Genomic DNA, 20,729 nt, shown 5'->3' on the forward strand with positions numbered 1-20,729 from the left:
ACACTCCCTTACCAAGCCCTGTTGTGGATTCTGGGCAGCTAGGATGTCCTCAGGCGCCAGGCTCAGCCAGTCCCTCCTTGGTCTCACAATCCTAGCCTTTGTCCGCTGGCTGCCCAGGCCCAGCTGGCCCCATACCAACCCAAGAGCCCCTGGAAACCCGAGCGTCTGGACTGTCACCAAGTACTTTTCCAGGCCAGGCCAGAGGCCCTCGGGAGACAGCGGTGGAGACGGGGAGACGTCCATTCATCTGCACTTCCATTATCTCCTTCTTTGGACAAATATTTATTGCGTGCCCACTTTGAGGCAGGCACAATGCTAGATGCTCGGGATCCTGCAGCAGCCCCATGCCCCCCTCGGATCGTACATTCTAGAAGCGACTGCCGTGGAAATGCAAATGGAAGCCATCCCACAATAAAGCAACAAATCCTTCTCTCCCGCAGGGACCAGGCTGGAGGAAGGGGCGGGGGAGAGGCAGGTGCAAGGCGTGGATGAGGCAGGTGAGGATGCTACCAACTAAATTAAGGCCTTTCTACCCCAGGCTTCTGCCCCTAGAGGGCGGCTGGGGGTAGGGGTCGCTCAGGGTTCCACCCACACGCTACTGTTGGTCACCCGGGCCCCGAACCAGCCCTTCCAGTAGACCGAGTCCTGCCCTCCGTGCTCGAAGCGGACAAAGCGGACGCCTGGCCCGTAGTCGGTGAAGGTGTGGGAGATCTGGGGATGAAGGGTATTGCGTCAGTCTCAGAGTTCTACGGCTGTTCCTGTCACCCCACGAGGGCGCAGCGCCCCGACCCTATCTCTGATTGCTGCCTGAACTTGGCGCTGGCTCCACGAGCCCGGGACCACCCTCTCGGCGCCGGAGATCTGTGGGCGGAGCTTCCACCCAGGATGTCCTCGCCTCCGCCCCGCCCCCGACTCTGCAGGATCACCTCCATCCAGCCGCCATCCTCCGGCACTGCCACCTGCCCGGTGTTGAACTCCGCCAGCACATCTTCGTGCTCCGACAGCAGCCTCACGGTGAGCTCGTACAGGCTGCCGGCATCCGTGCGGCCCGAGTACCTGCAGGGGAGTAGCGGGGTGCAGGCCTCATCTGCTGAGCCTCACTCTGCCAGAGATCTCTTCTGGCCAGTCCAGCATCCATGCCTGGCCAGTGTCTCCCCCCCCACACACACACACACAGTGTTCCCATTGCACAAATAAGGAAGCTGCGGCCACAGAGAAGAGGGATCTGAGCCTCAGAGCCAAAGATAGGGACTAATGAGCCAGACCCAACTTTGGAACCAAAGCCATGCTAGGGGGTACGTATTGTCAGGACGGTCACACTCACAGAAATGGGACTGTATATGGATATGTGTATACAGGTAGGGTGTAAGCCTTGCCTTAAGCGAGAGCAAGCGCGCACACATTCGCTAACATTTTAAACTCAAGGCAGGAAATAGCTTTCTACACGTTGTGGTCACGTGTGGACCTGTGGGTCACGTGGCCGCAACACAGAAGTGTGGCACACGACCATTCTCCCTTCCCTTTAGTCCTGACCACGCCCCTCCACAGCCGCTCACCAGTCTTTCACCACGATGGCGGGCTGGGTGGTGTCCAGCAGCTCCTCCCAGTAGCCCTCGGCCTGCAGATCAATGACCTGCGCTTTGCGACACCACCTGGGGGAAGAGGCATCAGGATCCCGCAGGCCCCTGCTATCCCCTTCCTCTCCCCCCCTTGCCCCTTCTTCTTACTCGAAGGAGGAGGCGAAGTACTTCTTAACGCTGTCATCTTGGGTAAATTCCACCCCACTGTCTCCGGGCAGTTCCTCCACCCTCCAGCCGTCCCCACCGTGCTCCACGTCACACCAGCCCTCCAAGTCCTCTGTGGGGACACAAGAGCCCCACCCTGGTCACAGGGCCCCTACTTGAGGCTGTGGCAGGGCTGGCTCTTGCCTTGGTAGTGGGAGGCAGAATGGGTGTGGGTACTTCTCAAGGTCTCAGTGGGCAGAGGATGAACGATGGGACTGTAGGCGCTTCCTCATTCTACCCCGTCCCCGAACCCAGAGTCCACTGGGCCTGTCCATCCGCAGTTCACTGAGAGTGGATACCCTAGGAAGGCTCTCCAGGGAGCAGAGGATTGTTCTGGGCCGGATATTACACCGTGTTTCATCTCATTTAAACTTTAAGTGGGCTGGCACCAAGGGCCGTTTTCTAGAGGGGGCAATGAGCACTCCGGTGTGTGGCCCTCACCTTCCCCGCACGGGTTACGCAGCAGGTTGCGCCTCCTCTTGCTCAGAAAGTAGAACTGTTGCCAGTGGTCCCGCTCATCATCTGCGCAGCCCTCGGGCACCAGCCCCTCCTGCTGGCACTTGAGCAGCCACAGTGGGGCGCCGTCCACCAGCTCCTTCCAGCGCAGGCACACCAGGCGGCAGGCCTGCACCAGCTCCGAGGCTGGCAGCTCGGCCAGCACGCGCAGCAGCAGCGGCTCCGGCAACTGGGCCAGGTACTCGACCGCCTCGGCCTCTTCCTCCTCCTCCTCCTCCTCCCGGGGCTGCTCCTCCTCTGCACTCGCGTCGGCTCCCGCCTCCTCTGGCTGCTCCTCTGGGCTCACCTCTTCGGGGTGGCTCCCATTCTCTGAGAACCGGGGAGCAAGGGGAAGCTATGACTCCCAAACTGTCCCCCTCCACGTCCTACTCTGAGGCAACCACGGCAGGGGGCCAGAAGTTCTTAGCGGGGATTTGCTGGCATTGGCCTATAATCCCAGCACTTAGGAGGCACAGACAAGTGTATCTCTGTGAGGCCAGCCTGGTCTACATAGAGAGTTCTAAGAAGGACTAGTAGTTAAATTCTCTCTCTCTCTCTCTCTCTCTCTCTCTCTCTCTCTCTCTCTCTCTCTCACACACACACACACACACAGAGAGAGAGAGAGAGAGAGAGAGAGAGAGAGAGAGAGAGAGTTAGTTCTGTGGCTCTAAACTGTGCCCAGGAGGGAACCCCACGAAGGTAGAGCCAAAGACACTCCCCCTAAACCAGAAGAATTGCTTCAGCTGCAGCTTCCCCCACAGGGCTAGTAGGCACCCACAGGTAGGTATCTGGGGTTACTGATGATCTTGTACTTGTGGGTCAGTTCTCCTAAGTACCCTCCCAGACCTCTGGTCCTTGCCTCCTCCGGGGAGCCTTCTTGGATATACTTTTAGCACACTCTCTCCCAGCCCACACCCAAAGGCATTCACGATGTCTGTGTATAGTGGACTTAGCACAAGAACATGGCCTGGGAGACACTGCTTTCTTCTAGTGCCTAGCCCCTCGTGTGGAGTGGGGAGCTACTGTATTTTATCAGCACTTAGCAAGCAAAAGTTACTGCTGGGAGCATCTGAATTACTTCCTAAATCTTCAAAGCATCTATTTTATGAAGGGAAAGGGAAGTGACAAGGTCCAGGACCACACACAACTTATAAGTACTTGGAGTCTGTGTTTGAACCCATTTGGTCCAACACAGGAGCCAGCTTTAAGAGCCGCGGTGTTACCAAAAGAATGTTTTTGAGCCAAGCAGTGGTGGCGCATGCCTTTAATCCCAGCATTCTTGAATCCCAGCATACTTGAAGCAGAGACAAGTGGATCTCTGTGAGTTCGAGGCCAGCCTGGTCTACAGTGTGAGTTCCAGAACAGCCAGAACTACACAGAGAAACCCTGTCTGGAGGGGAAAAAAAAAAAACAAAGCAAGCAAAAAAAGAATTGGTTGCATTAGTATTCTGATCTTGGTTTTGATACTGTGGATGAAAATGCTCAGATTTGAAGGTGTGAAGTGAATTGGTATAGGTCCCACTGGCAGTATTAGGGTAGAAGACCCAAGGACTCAGAATGGAGAGAATGGGCTAGCAATTGGGCTGTCCCGAGCCAGCCAATGTTGCATAGAGTGGGGATGGGAAACCAACAGGGGGAGAGGTACTGGGTGATGGGGGAAGGGTGCCCCCTTTCCCATCCCTCACCCTCAGCCTCCTCATCTGTGAAATGGAGTCGGCATTGTGCTAGACCATCAAATTTATACTGATATTCACCCCGTCCCCCACAGAGGGGCAGGGCATAGGGACAGCCACTCTTGCTAAAGTCAGAACCCCATGGTGGGGGCAAGGCCCCAAGAAGAAAGCAGTATCTCTCAGGCTGTGCTCTCGAGGTCAGCTCACTGCACACCCAGGACGGTGTAGGCAGTAGGTATCACTTGGATCTGAGCCTGCCTCATCTGGGCCATGGAAGCCTTGAGTAAGCAGACACTAAGTGCCTGGTATCTCTGAAGGAGAGAGGGCCAGTGGGGAGGGGACCCAGTCACCCCGGGGAATGGAGGTCACTTCTCTCAGAGGTCCTGAAGATTGGGCCCTGAAAATCCAGAGCAGTTGGGGAGCAGGCCTGTGGCAGGGAGGGGACAGGTGGCCTATTCCCCAAACCTCCCATGCGATGCAGCCAGCAATCCCCACACTGCCAGCATTGGAAAGCTGAATCAAAATTTACCCTCTTTCTTTAGAACACACAGAGTTCTCTATCAACCATGGTGAATCTTACACACACACACACACACACACACACACACCACTTTCCCTGCATTTCTATGATTTGGGGGGGGGGCTTTTTTCATATGTAGGGGTTTACTCCTCTGTTGGCATAGGGCATTATCAAGCAGTGAGGGAAACGGCCTGTCCATCCTGTTTCCCACAGCTCTCTGGAGAGCTGGACCCAATGTCCTCACCTCTCCACCACCACCCCAGCCCTGCCCTGGCCCCAGCGGATACCTGATGCTCCCGGAAAGATGCACCTCACCCAGTCCTCTCTCCTGGCCCCTAGGCCTGGCATTGGGGCCCCAGATCCGATTACAGCCGCCCCCCCTCTGCTCTCTCGCACACAACTCGCCACATTGTTGCTGTAGGAAAGTTATCTAACCCTGGACGCTGACCCCACGCTGACTCACTCACCTGGATTGGGCCCCTGAGTCCAGGGACTTCCTGGGCCCTAGGGGAAAAATAGGACCCTATTCTGGGGCCCTGTAGATGATGTTGGTGGAGAATTGGGAGTTGGAAGGCGCTTCAGTTATGGAAGGTGGCTTGGCCGCCTTAGAGGGCCTCGCCTCTCCTAAAGAGTGGTTTGTGAGGAAGGGGTGGGGGTCATGGCAGGCAGCTCTCTAGCCTGACTCAGCAAACAACCACCTACAGGCCCAGCAGGGAGCTGGAAGTGGGAAGGAGTGGGGTCTTTGGTGCCAAAAAAGATGACTGGACAATCCTTGAGGACCCAGAGCATCCGCCAAAAGTAGCCCAACTACCTACTACTCAGCCCTAGCTTGGTCCCAATGGAGCAGACCACTAACCCGACACAAGGCGGCCCCTCCAAAGGAGGGCGTCCCTCAGGAATCTGGTACGGATGAAAAGTGAGGCTGGTGAGCCCAGGACCCGGCGGGGAGTCCGGAGGCTCATGAGAGAGGGAGGGCAGGCAGAACTAGCAAATGGAAGAAGTTGATGGAAACTAAAGCTTGCAAGAGCCCGGCTCTCAAACCCGAGGAAGTCTGGAACCTGGGATGCCAGAGTCCTCCGATGCCATTTTGGAGACCCAGGCGTCCTCCTCCCTCCACACCAAGACACCAAGCAGAAAACTGCTCCCTAGACTGTCTCCGGGATTTTGCTGTCGCGAAAGTTTGAGCGCCGGCTGGGGCGCTCGTCCTCCCGATCTCCCCGGTCTGGCGCGAGCGAGCGGGGCCGGCTACGGCTACCTGGATCACCATCTCCATCCATCGCTGCGGCACCGTCGACAGAGAGGAACCCGAGCGCTGCGGGTGGCGAGTCCTGGAGATGCCCGCGTCAGCCTGGTCCGTGCCACTGCGCCTCTTAAAGGCCCCGCGCGCCCCGCCCAGCCTCTGACCCCACGCTGGGGGCCGGGAGCCCCGCGCCCCCGGAGCCCAAGGTGCGGCTTCCAGGAGGAGCCGGGTACTGGGGAGGGGCACCCACGGGCTGGGTGGGCTCCCCGTGCGCCTGGAGGGTGACTGCGGAAGGACACCAGGGGTCGGGCATCTGGGGAGGAGAGAGTGCGGGCGCCAGGCCAAATGGAGTTTGGGGGTATCAGCGACTTCCCGCCCCCCAGGTAATTTTCCTACGTTGCGGTGGGGGCACGTTCCCGGAGTGCGCCGGTGAGGCGGAGCTTGAAGGAAATGTGGGCGGGGACTTAAGGGCAGTGGGCGGGGTCAGCATTGGCAGAAAGGCGCAGTTCCAAGACCCAGCGTTGTTGTGCAGCCGGATCAAAGGCGGGTGACAGAAGAAATGGGGTGGGGAGGAGGCGTGGTCTGCCCAACAGTGGACGGATCGCACCCCGGGCCACCATTGGCGCGGATGGATCAGCCCCAAGAACCGGGGGTACGGCGCAGCGCGGCTAAACGCGAGTGACTAGGAAAACCGGGAGGCTGAGGGACCGATGTTGTGGGGCGGGGTTGGGGCGGGGTCTGCTGAGCGGTGGGCGGGGCCGTATTCTGGGATCTGTTCTTTGGCCAGGACCGGTCACGCAACACAACCAGGCGCTGGTGACCAAAGGAGCGGGGCACTGAGCGCCCCGTCCGGGGGAGGATTGGAGAGTAGTAGGCAGGTCTGTAACCCCCGGCCACGCAGGCCCGGGCAGTACAGCCTCACGGCCTGGCGGGATTGCACAGCTCTCCTGATCGCAGGTGACCTCGGGAGGTGGAGCACGCAGCGCGGGGACGGAGACGCAGTGGGCAGGGACCTAGCGGTGGCGAGGAAGGGTGCCGTTCTGCGATCCTGGAGGCCCAGCGCCGTTAAGGCCCTGGCCTCAGGGCTTACCCCCCACTGCACTGTGAGACCTCGAGGACCTGGGCTGGGGACGCCATCGGTCCTCAGAGGTCTATATCTCATCTTGAGCCGATAGCGCATTTTAGGGCCACGCATAAGAAATGAGAGACTACCGGGGCCCTGGGCGGGGGAGGGCAGCTTCCGCTAGAGCCCAACCACCGGGGTGCGGGAGGGAGATAGGAAGGCTCCTGTCCACCCGCCCACCTTTCCCCAGTTTCAGGTAAGCGGGTCAGGTTCTCTGAGATCTTGAGAACGTCACTGAGCCTTTTGTACTCCGTGACGGGTCCTGAGACAGTGATAACCCCGCTCATCATCTCTCGCCTTTTCCCCTGGGGGGATGGGAGAGGATGAGGAGTGGCAGACCGGAGCTCACAAGGCCTCCCATTGTTTTCCTCTTCTTAAAAGACTGCCGGCCTATTGAAAATGGCTGGCTCTGCCTTCAGTAAAGTCCGGAGCTGCTTCCCCCTCCTCTCCTGTATGTGTGACCTTGGGTAGCTCCTTGGGCAGCCACAGAGCTGTCCTTAAGGGTCGGGTTGGAGGAGATCAGAGCTCACCATTTCCTGAGAGATTCCCTAGCCCACGCACCTGGAGCTGCCCCTGCTCCTAGAGGGGAGTACCATTCCCGCCCTGTTTGCTACAGAGGAAACTGAAGGTCGCTAGCGCAGCCAGTGACTGGAGAGAGCCGGTGCCAGCTGAGTTAGGACTCTCTCTATCCCTGGGCGCTGGAAATGCCCGGTGCCAGGGAGGAGGCTGGATGTCTAGCGTAGCTCTCTAACACCCACAGGGGCAGGCCAGGAGCCGCTGCCATGGCTGTAGGCAATATCAACGAGCTACCGGAGAACATTCTCCTGGAGCTGTTCACCCACGTCCCGGCCCGCCAGCTACTGCTGCGCTGCCGACCCGTCTGCAGCCTCTGGCGAGACCTCATTGACCTGGTGACCCTCTGGAAGCGCAAGTGCCTTCGAGAGGGCTTCATCACCGAGGACTGGGACCAGCCCGTGGCTGACTGGAAGATCTTCTACTTCCTGCGAAGCCTCCGAAGGAACCTCCTTCACAACCCGTGTGCGGAAGGTGGGTGCAGAGAGTTGTCTGCCTTGACAGGACACATGCTCTGTAAGGAGACCAGCGGACATGTCCTGAACACTGGTTGTGAGCCCTTTGACCATACATTATGGCCTTTATTCCTCTCACAATAATTCTTAGAAGTAGGAACTATTAATGTACACGCTTTTCAGATGGGTAGACTGAGGCCAAGGACACTGTTTGTTATAGATTATTTCTCAGCTGGGTATGCTGACACCCACGGTAGGGAGTTCAAGATCATCCTTTAGAAGCCAGTCTGGGTTACCTGAGACTCTCTCCAAACAAAGTGATTATTGCTGTTTGTATTGGTGCTAATACTATAATCCCAGCACTGGGGAGACAAGCAGAAGAAGGGTCATAAATTTGAGGGTAGCCTCTCCTAAAACCTTTCCTAGGAAAAGAAATGGTGGCTGATTGGACCGGGCTGTGCCAAAGACAAAAGTGGAAGCCACAGTCTGTTGTCCTCACTTACAGACCCCAGGTTAGGCCTGTGGGGACTGTCCCAGAAGGAATCTTGCCTAGGGATGAAGTCTCTTTTGCACTGTGGTTCCAAGAATAGGTCAGAGCCAGGCAGTGGTGGTGCACACCTTTAATCACAGCACTCGGGAGGCAGAGGCAGGCGGATCTCTGTGAGTTCGAGGCCAGCCTGGTCTAGAGCGTGAGTTCCAGGACAGGCTCCAAAGCTACAGAAAAAAAATCCTGTGTCAAAACAAACAAACAAAAAAACACAAAACCTATGCAATAGAGACAGCCTGAGGCCCAAAGCCTTCAGGGATTAGGGCACCCAGAGCCTTCTCTTTTGACGTTTATTTATGCGTGTGTTAGGTGTGTGGGGTGGGGGAGAGCTGTGAATGTTGCAGCTGCACACGTGAAAGTCAGGACACCTTGGGAGAGTCGGTTTTCTCCTTCCACCACGTGGGATTGGAAGGTGTCCATTTCACGTCATCAGGCTTGGTGGCAAGCGCGTCTACCCAATGACGCATTTTGCCAGCCTTATGTTTGCTTTTTTGAGACCGGGTCTTGCTATCTTGCCATGTAGCCCCGTCTGGCCTGGTACTCAGTACATAGCTTAGACTGGCCTTGAACTCACAGATATCCTCCTGCCTCAGCCTACTGGGATGGCAGGTGTGTGCCTCTGTGCTTGATTCTAGCTAACAAGAGGACCAAGGCTCAGAGAAGGAAAGTAATGGGCCCATGGCCACACAGCCCATGTCTGCTGGAGTGAGTAAGAGGCAAGTCTGTCTGCCAGAGCGTTCTCCGTCACCGCTGGGTCTGATCACCCAGGATTCTTCTTCCCTACGCCCAGAACACACAGGAGGCACTAATGTGCCACCTACCATGCCAAAGCACAGGGCTGGAGGGCAGCTGGGACTCCCACCTCTGAGAGGAAGCAGTACTTGGAGAAGGTGCCCTGAGGGGTCTCCTGCATGGTAGATTCTGCTCTCCCCACAGAGGGATTTGAGTTCTGGAGCCTGGACGTGAACGGAGGAGACGAATGGAAGGTGGAAGATCTCTCCAAAGACCAGCGGAAGGAATTCCCCAATGACCAGGTCAAGAAATACTTCGTGACTTCCTATTAGTAAGATCTAGGGCCTTCGGGTGGGGGGAGCCCAAGCTCTAACATGGGGTCCCATGCTGAACTCCAGCCCCTCCTCCTCCCTGACCCAGCACCTGCCTCAAGTCCCAGGTGGTGGACCTCAAGGCTGAAGGGTATTGGGAGGAGCTGATGGACACCACCAGACCGGACATCGAGGTCAAAGACTGGTGAGTGATGGGGCGAGGGTCTGGGGGGGGCCTGCCGTCCAGGCGCCCCACCCCTGCCCTGCCCCTCATCTCCCAGGTCCTCAGGGGCCCTTCCCTCTTCTACCGGCAGGTTCGCAGCCAGGCCAGACTGCGGGTCCAAGTACCAACTGTGCGTTCAGCTCCTGTCGTCGGCGCACGCACCACTGGGGACCTTCCAGCCAGACCCGGTGACGATCCAGCAGAAGAGCGACGCCAAGTGGAGGGAGGTATGTGGGCAGGGACCCCACAGGGACCAGGACACAGACCCAAACTCTGCCTTCTCTCACCTGGGTTTCTGCTCCTCTAAACCTCAGCCTCCCTTGCTTCCGCAGAGAAATAGGAGGAAGCTTCCGGCTTAGCCATCAGGGATGGAGACCAGGAAAGCCCCAATTCAAATAATATTTCCTCAAAGGATGTCTCAGTGGCAGACTGGTTGCCCAACATACACGAGGCCCTGGCCCATCCCCAGTTCTAAATAAATAACCCGGCCTGAAGACATGCCCTTGGCAGGTCCCATCACAGTTGCTCTTGCAGAAGAGCCAGATTCAAAGCCCAGCATCCACATAGAGGCTCAGACCATCTGTAACTCCAGTTGCAGGAGATCAGTCCCCTCTTCAGTCCTCTGCAGGTGACAGACACGTAAATAGTTCCTATACATACATGATGGCAAACATTGATCATATAAGATAAAGTGAAACTTAAAATATATGCGATAAAAATAAATAAAGACGCCGGGTGGTGGTGGCACATGCCTTTAATCCCAGCCCTCGGGAGGCAGAGGCAAGCAGATCTCAGTGAGTTCGAGGCCAGCCTAGTCTACAGAGGGAGTTCCAGGACAGCTAAGGTTACACTGAGAAACTCTGTCTCAAAAAAAAACCAAAATAAGTAAATAAATACGAATATAATGCTGGATAGATAGATAGATAGATAGATAGATAGATGAATGAAGGCTATGCCACCAGAAATGCTCAGTGCTGAGAAACTGAGGCAGCCATGAGTAAAGGCTAGTCTGGCAACTTAGTGAGGCCTTGTTCCAAAATGGGAAACAGTGAGAAAGGAGGGCTGAAGATAACACTCAGGGTGGAGCGCCCGCCTAGCATGTGCTGGATCAACCCCAGTATCACAGAAAAATAAAATGAAATGTTCAGGGCCAAGCATGGTGGCTCATGCCTGAATCCCAACACTTGAGTGGATGCAGGGGGATTAGGAGGCCATATATAGCAACATCTAGAGAGAGCAACATGTGCTGCCTAAAAGAGGAAGACAAAATCCAGAATGTGTGACTGCTGTAGTAATATCTAGCATCCCTACAAGAGACCCCAACTTTTGTGATTTATTTATTTGTATTTTGCCTGTTTGTGGGCCACATGTATGCAGTACCGAGAAGGCCAGAAGAGGGTGCCAGATCCCATGGAACTAGAGTTACAGGAGATTGTGAGTCAAGGTGTTGTATTGTGTGGGTGCTGGGAATTGAGCCCTCCTGATGGTAGCCAGTGCTCTTAGTCACAGAGCCATCTCTCCAACGCCCCCACCCCTGCCTCCAACTTAAATTTTACTTTACAGTGGGAATGCGACCCACAGGAAACCCAGGAGCATCTGCCCTCACCAGCACTCTCCTGAGAATAGTTTTTATAATAGGCAATGGGTTTAACAATTATATCTTGAGTTTAGCTGGATTTTAGCGTATGGTGGGTCTGTCTGGACCTGTCCACCATCCATTGAGAAGACTGCCATGGTCTTACATAAGGTCTTCCTTTTCTTTATTTGGTGGGATTAGATATAGAGCCTAAGACCTCACACAGGCTAGGCAAGCACTCTACCACTGAGGCCAGATACAAATCCTGGTGCGGTGATGTAAGCCTGTGATACTAGTACTTAAGAGTCTGAGGCTGGGGGCGGGGCACATGCCTTTAATCCCAGCACTTGGGAGGCAGAGGCAGGTGGATCTCTGTGAGTTCAAGGTCAACCTGGCCTAGGAAGAGCAAGTTCCAGGACAGCCAGAGAAGTTTGAGACAGAGAAACCCTGTCTCAAAAGATTTTGTTTGGTTGCCAACACCATACCAGGTGTCTCACGACTACCTGTAATAGTGCCAGCGCCCTCTTCTGGCCTCTGTGGATACTGCACTCACATGCACAAACATGCACACATGGATATCCAAACATAAGGACTAACATTTCAGCTCTGCTGCTGCTGTGAGAAAGCAGCTTTAGACAGCAAGTGGGTCCTGTTCCAGTAAAGATTTATCAACAAAAGTGCAGGTGAGCCAAGTCCTTGTGTACACAACAGTTGAACCTTGAGTAAAATCCAGCCCTTTCTAAGCTGAGAAACGTGATTCTAATTTTATTTTTACTTGTGTTTTGATTTATTTGATACAGGATCTCATATAGCCCATGCTGGTCTCAAACTACTACATAGCAGAAGACAGCCTTGAGCTCGGGCTCCTCCTGCCTCTGCCCCCCAAGTGCTAAGATCACAGGTTTTTGCCACCACCTGGTTTATACTGAGGATTGAGCATGGGTCTTTATGCATTTTATTCTACCGGGAGAGCACTTCACTGAGCTACAGCTTCAACTGTTTTATCCTTTTCTGACAGGGTCTCAAATATCCCAGGAGGGCCTCTAAGGCAATACGTAACCACAGATGACCTTCTGGTCCTCTGGCCTTTGCCTCCTGAGTGCTGGAATTAGAGGTTGTACCATCATGGTGCTGGGAACAGAATCCCAGGCTTCATGCATGTTACATAAGCACTTTTGATGAATCTACATCCCCAGCTCTGTTTTTTTCTTGTTATGTTGTTCCTTTTTTAATATTTATCCTCATGTTATGTGTACATGTATTTTGCCTATGTGCCTAGGAGGCCAGGAAGGGTGACAGATCTCCTGGAACTGGAGTTATAGATGGTTGTGAGCTGCCCTGTAGATTCTGGGAATCATTTCCTGGTCCTCTGAAAGAGCAGCCAATGCTGTTAAACTCAGACCCATTGCTTCCGTCCCCGGCTTTGTTGAGATGGGTCTTACATAGAAGTCCCTGACTGCTCCCCTCCTTCTGTCTGCACCCCAGGTTTCACACACATTCTCCAACTATCCTCCCGGCGTCCGCTACATCTGGTTTCAGCACGGAGGCGTGGACACTCATTACTGGGCCGGCTGGTACGGCCCAAGAGTCACCAACAGCAGCATCGTCATCGGTCCCCCGCTGCCCTGATGGCCCCTGAGCCCCAATCCTCTGAACCCTAAACAGTTGTCAGAAAGGGCCAGGCTTGGGAAGGGGGAGGGTAGAAGCCAGGCACTCCCAGACCTGTCTTTGTCCCCTAGCTGCCTCTGTAAAGCTTCTAGGGTCTGGGTCACACTCCTCTCTCCAGAGCCCAGCTCTCCAGCAAGGTGGCCCCTCTAAAGGGTGCAGTACCTGAGGTTAGGTGGATATAAGAGTTTCCATAGTTACAACAGAGAGATCCCCAAGCTCAGATGCTTGCCCAGATCTGTCTGTACCTTCGACCTTTTACTCCCTCAGGGTCCTTAGAGCAGGGACGGGTTTGGGGACTGCCTTTGATGATGCAGACACTGGGGGACAGTCTGGGGTGGAAGTTTGCTCTGCTGGCCAGACTTCAGCCTGGCTGTCAACTGTGGCTTTTGTCCTGGGTGTCCTCCTTGCTTTGGCTTGGAAGTCAGGACTGGTACCAGATAGGCAGGTATGGTCACACTGTCCTTGTCGCCAGCAAATCCCAGAAAGCCAGGTGGGCACCAATGAGTCTGAGCCCCCAAGAGGACCCAGAGGAATCCCAATCAGGATGTGGGGGGGGGAAAGACCCAGATTCTGGGGGCTGGAATGGGGAAACAGAGCAGAAGGACCTGGCCAAGTTCTCTATGGCTTGGAGATGTCCAAGCCCCAACTGTTGGATCTTCCATTCCCACACTGTCCCCTGACCCCAGGTCCACTCCATCCCTCCTACCACACAGCCAAATAAAACGTTTCCCAGCCTCCTGTGCCCTGTGGCTTTGGAGGGAAGGGTGGGTTCACGGACAGTCCTGCCTGTCCCTAAAGAGGGAGGAGTGTCGCTGCTGCCCATGCTACAGAGAGGGGCTGACCATTTCGGGATGGGGTCATGGCAGCCCTTAATCCTGGTGGATTTCTCTGCGCAGCCCAAGCAGGCTGTGCCAGGACCCACTTACTGTTGTCCCCCTGCCCAGAGCCTTACTGCTTTAGATTGAGCACAGCACACAGTAGGTGCGCAATACTCATCTGAGTTAATTATCTCACTCAACAATAAAATAGATGGGGGTGAGCTGGGATGGACCAGTTACCTGCCTTGACCAGAATTAGTGACGTCCCCTTGAGCTGCACTCTTGGTTCACAAGCCCTGACGATCGCCTCAAATAGGCACTTGATAAACGTTTGAGTTAATTAATTTTGACTAGGACCAGATAACGTTTTTGTCCTCAGGATCACTCAAAACCCAGAAAGAACCTGGACATCAGAGATCCCACCAGGATCTCTGTGAGTTCAAAGCCAGCCTGATCTACAGAGTGACTTCCTGGACAGCCAGGGCCAGGTAGAAAGGCCTTGTTTCAAAACACCAATAGGCAAAACAAATAAACAAAAAGAAAAAGCCGGAAATCGAAAAACGGCCCTCTGGGTGGGTGAGCGCGGGAGCGGATAAATGGTGGCTGGTGGTTGGGATTAGAGTCTAGGTAGCGCTTCCTTCGCAGAAGGAAGCCGGAGCCAAGTGGGAGCAGGCTGTTGAGCCGCCTGTCGCCTGGAGAGGGAGACCGAAGCCCGGAAAGCAGCAGCGTGGCGAGGGCCCCTAGGACCCCGAGCTCGTCTTCGCACCGACGCGGAGAGCCGCTGCTCGGTGCGTGACGCGAGTGGGGGCCGGGGCGGGGCGGGGCGGGGCGGGGCGACCGAGGAACTCGTCGCCAAGGTGCAGGCCCAAGGCCCAGCAGAGCTGCGGCCGCCCGGTGCCCAGGTCGCGGCCGGGTGGGGCAACGGGGATCGGGGAGGGCAGAAGGGGGTGGGGGGGGCGGAGACGGAGGTCACGCGCTCGCGGGGAGGCTCGGGCCAGACGCGACCGGTGTCCTCGAGTCCGGCGCCGGGACGCTGGGCCTGCGGTCCGTACTCGAGTGTCCGGAACGGTGGCGACACCGGCTTCTCCTTGGTGCAGAGGGCTTCAGGCGCCAAGCAGGGACGTTCGCGAGTGAGCCGGCCGGAGCCCGGCGTGGATTTTTCCACCCAGGCACATCAGGGGCACAGCCATCTCCTTTGCAAGGTGGCTTGTTGCGGGTGAAGGTGTCATTGGGGCGGAATTGCCACCAGGGCCACGGCAGTGGGAGGTCCCTACTCTGGCGCCAGTGACTAGGCAGCGATCAGGAGTTTGGCAAAGTCTTTTAATCCACATAGTTTTACCTGGGTTTTTGTCGGTTGCTTCTGAGGAACTTGGGCCTCCTAAGTGTTAGATAAGCAAGCTACCACCCGGCAGCTCCCCCTTCCTGCCTCCCCCTGCGAAGTACTTGTTCCTGCCAGGCAAGCATCCTCCAAATGAGTCACATTCCCTGCCCTGTTTACTTTTACTTTTTATTTTGAGACAGGGTATAAATTGGGGCTGGGCTGAAAATTTCAAAATTCCCTCTGAGTTATCTGGGATCATGAGGGTGTGCCACCACTGATCTTCATTTATTTATTTATAATTTTTTTTTTTTTTGGTTTTTCGAGACAGGGTTTCTCTGTGGTTTTGGAGAATAATTTTGACACTTTTTTAAAAATGGTAAGCATTTGGAAGACTGTATCAGTCTGTACCCTGCTTCTCTCAATCACCTTTTTTTCTTTAATTTTATGTGCATTGGTGTTAGCTCTCCCGGAACTTGAGTTTCAGGCAGTTGTGAACTGTCAAGTGGTTGCTGGGAATTGAACCCGGCTCCTCTGAAAGAGCAGCCAGTGATCTAAAGGCTGAGCTATCCCCGCCCCCCCCCCCCCCCCAGCCCCTGGAAGCTGCCTCTCTAGCTAAGCATTTAAATAGGGCCCAGATCCCTTGTGGTCCTTTCCTCCCCTCCGTGGTAATCACTCCCCCAGGGCAGGAGCCAGTGTGCACGCGCCCTCCGTGTTCTGGGAAAGGAGCCCTCACAAAACCACCAGCTTCCTGGGAGTTTCTGTTTCCCCGGGAAATAGGTGGAAAAGCGTTTTCCCCAGGCTTAGGCAGCTGTGCTCTTTTGAGTGACAGCTTAGAGCCCGATTCAGCCCACCCCCGCCCAGGGGCAGGTGAGGGGGCGGGAATGACCAAAAGCTTACAGACACTCCCCCATTCTGGCCTGCCAATCACGTAACGCCTAAGGCAACATATCAGCACCTGGGCCTTAAAAACGAAGTTTTACTGCAGTGACGTCAGGACTAGACACGGAAAACTTAAGGAACTGGGGAGTGACCCTGGAAGACTTTCCGGGTCAAGGGGCCAACTGGATCTAAAACAAAGGAGTTTGGGGTGAGGGGTTACGGACAGTTTCCTGTAACCCAGGCTGACTTAGAAATCTTGGATCCTCTTTCTACCACCTCCCAAGTGCTGGAATTACAAAAATTCCCTCCCAAGTGCTGGAATTACAAAAATTCACCACCAGACCCCTCTCCTAAACAATTATTTTTCAGTGTGGGGGGGCGTTTAAGAATCTTGTCTTTTTGTGGTTGTTGTGTTTTTGTTCTTTTTTGGAGATGAAGCCTTGTTCTGCTGCCCAAACTGGCTTAGAACTGCTGGGCTCAAGGCCGGGGATACAGTTCAGTGGCGTGCATGAGGCCTTAGGTTCCATCCCTAGCACTGCAAAGAATTTTTAAAAGCTTAATTTTGTTCTCGTAGCTGTTTTTGAAAACCAGCCCAGGCTGAGCTGACCTAGAATCCGAATAACCCAAACAGACTTTTTTGTTGTTCTTTTTTTCGAGACAGGGTTTCTCTGTAGCTTTGGAACCTATCCTTGGAACTAGCTCTTGTTAGACCAGGCTGGCCTCGAACTCACAGAGATCCACCAGCCTTCCCCGCCCCCCAGTGCTGGGATTAAAGGCGTGCACCACCACCGCCCGGCCCTAGCAGACTCCTTGATACCTGGAGCACAAGCCGCCCAGTCCGGTACAGCATTCACGCCACCCTTTGCCAAAGGCGGGTAGCAGGGTCCCTGCGATCTCAAGGACCCTGCCCCACCCCCACCCTATAAGTGCTTCCTCTAAGGGTTTCGGGTCAGAGGAAGACCCGCCTAGCAAGCTCTAGAACCTTGGGAGGGGAGGAGGCAGTCCTTTCGGATTTCTGCTCCGGGCTCACCGCCTCTGTCATCCTCTACCGCTCCCAGGCCTGGAAGCAGAGCTTCCTGTTGCCACCATGGTCAACATCAACGAGCTGCCCGAGAACATTCTGCTGGAGCTGTTCACCCACGTCCCGGCCCGCCAGCTGCTGTGTAACTGCCGCCTGGTCTGCAGCCTCTGGCGAGACCTCATCGATGTGGTGACGCTATGGAAGCGCAAGAGCCTGCAAGACGGCTTCATCACCGAGGACTGGGAAGAGCCCGTGGAAGACTGGAAGATCTTCTATTTCCTGTGCAGCCTGCAGAGGAACCTCCTTCGGAACCCGTGTGCCGAAGGTGGGCTGCGGGGGGCGGTTCGTAAAGGCCAGGCTGCCGTGAGAGCCTGCTGTCTACTTTCCTGAACCTCCCAGCCTTTGTGCTTGCTCTGCGGCACTGCCTGCAATGTTCCCATGTCCCCAGCACTTACCGTGCTCTTGTTCCTTGCTGTTTGGGCCTCAAACCTGCCTAGCCCCTTCATCTATTAAATTATTCTGTGCGCATGACTGGGGGGTGAGTGCATGTGGCAGTCAGGGGGACCCATGCGGATCCTTGGGATTCAACTCAGGCTTGCCAGCAAGAATCCCTTGTCTGCCTAGCCATCTTCACTCCCTGGGTGAACGCCTGAGCCAGATGTGGCGGTGAACACCTTTAATCCCAGCACTAGGGAAGCAGAGGCAGGCGGATCTCTGTAAATTCAAGGCTAAACTGATCTACAAAGTGAGTTCCAGGACAGTCAGGGCTACATGGACTCTTGTCTGTACACATCGAATGTCTGGCATATTTTCCCTGTCCCCGCTATGATTCTGGAAGGTCAGACAAACAGTGGGGAGTAGGTGTTGTCTACATTGTAGAGTACTTTGGGCCCTGAAATGTCGCTTGACTTAGCGCTTAGAATGGCCATCGTTGGAGGATGACCAAGACTCAGCCGTGCCTCAGACACTCGATCTCCCTACGTGACCGATTCCACTCAGAAGCTGCCCAGCCAGGCTGCCAGCTCAGCTCAGGACACCTAACCAAGCCACTCTTTGCCTTTTATGTGGCCCCCATGTCTATCCTTGCTTAAATCTCCCAGCACCCCGAATTCTCTCACTCTTTTCTATGTTGGGGAGCCCCCTAGAATACATGAAAACACTGTGAGCTCGTGGGGGATGGGCGAGTGGAACGGCAGAGCTCACCTGGTCGCTGGAGCTTTTCAAGGTCTGCTATGCTTAGCCTGAAGGGTGGGGGGAGTCCCTGGATCTGACCCCATTCCTGAAGGTCCCTCCCTACACAGGACTCCTGCAGCTACTAGCTCAGGGGACACCAATGTGCCATCTTGGCACTTGCCCAGGAAAAGGGTATCTAACAGTGTCGGAACAGTGGGTTCCTTTGGCCCCTAGGAGCTGGGTCACACAGCTCCCATCAGCCCTAAGGTCAGCTCCATCACAGACCCCTTGTGATCATAGTCTGTGAGGATTGAATGTGGTTGTGGGGGCCCCGTGGCAATATGAGAAGTGAGATGTAGCTCAGAATTCTCGGTCCTATTGTTTGGGACAGAGTAGGAAGGGGTGAGACTGAAGTCAGAGGTGATGCGGGGGACCCAAGGCACAGAGGATGTTCTTGGACTGGTGGGGTGCTATCCATGGCTGCTGAGTACCCTCCAGGAGAAGAAGCAAGCTGATTAATTCATAACCCCCTGAAGTCTGCCAGGACCAGAATGGGCCTCAAAGTGTGTACCTCAAGGCTGCAACTGCTGGCAGAGTTTGAAGGGAATCTCACCTACGCTTCATTTTCTCCAGAGAACATGGAATCATGGCGGTTAGACTACAATGGCGGGGATGAGTGGAAGGTGGAGAGCCTCCCTGGTGCACATGGCACAAACTTTCCTGACCCCAGGGTCAAGAAATATTTTGTCACTTCTTATGGGTAAGCAATGATGTGGAAGAGGCTGGGAGGCTGGAGGAGGCCATGCTGGGGGCAGAGAGTCGGGGGGACCCAGCCAACTGCCAGGATAAGTGGGGGCCTCTAGAAGTTCAAGGAGGGGGTCCAGGAGCAGTGAACTTAGTGGCGATTGCTGACAGTCAGAGAGAGGGTTTCAGGTAACCAGGAGCTCACTGAACATAAAGCCGTGAGCAGGAGCCAACTACACACCACTCTCCACGGTGTCCCATGGTATCTAACGCCCCATTTCCTTCATATAGACCCGAGGAGTTTCAGCCAGGGTCTGTCCATTGGGGGATGGGGAGCCCCTTGAGCCGTCTACCTGGCAAGGAAGGACCCTGTTTAGCATACTGGCAATGCAAGTCTTGTCCTCTGTCCCCAGCATGTGCCTCAAGTCCCAGGTGGTGGACCTCAAAGCGGAGGGCTACTGGGAGGAGCTGATGGACACCTTCCGGCCCGACATTGTCATTAAAGACTGGTGAGTGGCCTTTGTCCCCATCTGTGTCTTCCCTCCAGCCAAGCCACTGTGACAGTTGGTACAAAACTTCAACCGTGTTTGTAAATGGCCACTGAGACCTCCGATGAGCTAACTGCCCTGGGACCCCAGGACTCGGGCCCTCCCTGAGTTTTGTGACAGCTCACAGCCTTCTTACACAGTGCTTCCCACCCCTCCCCGCAGTTATTCCATCTTGTATTGATTTCTTTGGTGCTATGGATGGAGCCCAGACCTGTCTCAGGCTGTCGTACTCTCCACTGCTAAGCTCCAACCTCAACCCTTCCCTATTGTCCTTTCCCAAGTTCCCCCTCTGCACCTATAGTCACTGGCACAAGACTCTGGGGGCCAATCCCCTGGGAATAATGGAACAAGCTCTAAGCAGGCCATTGCATGGGTTCCCATCTACTGTACCATATGGTGAGACTTGGAAAGACATCTTCAGAGAAGACCATTTTGGTTTTCCAGCTCACACCCTTTTCTTGGATGGAAAACTGAGGCAACATGTAGATGGATGCCTCCGGACACAGGGAGTGCAAAGCTTGCTAGTAGTCATGGACAGAGGGGTACTTACAGATGGGAGCTGTCCCCAAAGCCAGCCTTTGAAAGCAGGGGTGCCCACCCTCTGCTCTATCCTCCCTAGGTTTGCCCCCAGAGCAGACTGTGGCTGCACCTATCACATCCGGGTACAGTTGGCCTCGGCCGACTATATCATTTTGGACTCCTTCGAGCCTCCACCTGTGACCATCGAGCAGTGGAATGATGCCACGTGGAAGGAGGTGAGACCCCACCTGCCCGCTCGGCCACTCGCTTTCCCCAGGGTCAGGCTGTGGAAGAATGAGGGGCAATTGTTCTGCAGTAACTACATTCCTGCTCCCCAGTCTCAATGGCTGCTTCTCTCCTCCTCCCCAGGTCTCCCATACCTTCTCAGATTACCCTCCAGGTGTCCGCCACATCCTCTTTCAACATGGGGGCCAGGACACCCAGTTCTGGAAAGGCTGGTACGGGCCCCGCGTCACCAACAGCAGCATCATTATCAGCCACAGGACAGCCAAGAACCCCGCCCCTACCAGACCTCCGCCTGAAGATGCCCTAGTGATGGGCGGAAGACACCCTTCTTTGGATGCAGAAATCCATCCCTTGGTAGACTTTCTCTGACAGCCATCTGTCCACCTCTGCCGGCAAACCCATCAAGCCGGCCTTGACATTTTGTTGTAATAAATGTTTTCAGTAAATCCAACCTGGTTTGGGGTTTACATGCAGGTGGGGTTCCGGCACCCCCCTTCCCCTGCACTCGCTTCTCCTGTTTTGGTTATTGACAATACAGTC

General features: G+C 55.1%; 2 protein-coding genes across 14 annotated transcripts; one reads left to right on the forward strand and one right to left on the reverse strand.

Moving 5' to 3' along the window:
• Positions 1-86: 86 nt before the first annotated feature.
• Fbxo2 (F-box protein 2) lies at positions 87-5,865 on the reverse strand. The gene is made up of 6 exons (XM_041643083.1): positions 5,728-5,865; positions 2,226-2,609; positions 1,728-1,857; positions 1,557-1,652; positions 927-1,056; positions 87-711 (listed from the first exon to the last, which is right to left on the reverse strand). Exons 1-6 carry the CDS (start codon positions 5,747-5,749, stop codon positions 577-579), a joined length of 897 nt encoding a protein of 298 aa, XP_041499017.1. The 5' UTR covers positions 5,750-5,865; the 3' UTR covers positions 87-576.
• On the forward strand, positions 5,792-20,634 carry LOC121441781 (F-box only protein 44). Of its 13 annotated transcripts, none has more exons than XM_041643074.1 (9): positions 5,792-5,918; positions 7,596-7,882; positions 9,347-9,444; positions 9,768-9,903; positions 16,997-17,284; positions 18,766-18,892; positions 19,290-19,385; positions 20,044-20,179; positions 20,313-20,634. In XM_041643074.1, the coding sequence occupies exons 2-9, from the start codon at positions 7,618-7,620 to the stop codon at positions 20,556-20,558; spliced, it is 1,392 nt and encodes a 463-aa protein (XP_041499008.1). In that variant the 5' UTR covers positions 5,792-5,918; positions 7,596-7,617; the 3' UTR covers positions 20,559-20,634. The 13 variants fall into 13 exon arrangements, with proteins under 13 accessions (XP_041499008.1, XP_041499004.1, XP_041499005.1 ...); XM_041643070.1 differs by lacking the exon at positions 5,792-5,918 and adding an exon at positions 5,953-6,095; XM_041643071.1 differs by lacking the exon at positions 5,792-5,918 and adding an exon at positions 6,245-6,364.
• Positions 20,635-20,729: the final 95 nt, after the last annotated feature.

This window comes from Microtus oregoni, unplaced genomic scaffold (assembly GCF_018167655.1).
Source record: "Microtus oregoni isolate MIOR12 unplaced genomic scaffold, Mior012 000081F_ref0000091, whole genome shotgun sequence".
Taxonomy (NCBI): Eukaryota; Metazoa; Chordata; class Mammalia; order Rodentia; family Cricetidae; genus Microtus; species Microtus oregoni.

Bases quoted from the DNA above. Each gene is read 5' to 3' on its own strand.
- Fbxo2 (XM_041643083.1), bottom strand. From the start codon at position 5,749: ATGGATGGAGATGGTGATCCAG. The intron at 1,858-2,225 runs GTGAGGGCCACA...GTGTCCCCACAG, and splicing joins GCGTAACCCGTGCGGGGAAG to AGGACTTGGAGGGCTGGTGT. The intron at 1,057-1,556 runs GTGAGCGGCTGT...ACTCCCCTGCAG, and splicing joins GCCATCGTGGTGAAAGACTG to GTACTCGGGCCGCACGGATG.
- LOC121441781 (XM_041643069.1), top strand. From the start codon at position 6,913: ATGAGAGACTACCGGGGCCCTGGGCGGGGGAGGGCAGCTTCCGCTAGA. The intron at 18,893-19,289 runs GTAAGCAATGAT...CTCTGTCCCCAG, and splicing joins TATTTTGTCACTTCTTATGG to CATGTGCCTCAAGTCCCAGG. The intron at 19,386-20,043 runs GTGAGTGGCCTT...TATCCTCCCTAG, and splicing joins GACATTGTCATTAAAGACTG to GTTTGCCCCCAGAGCAGACT.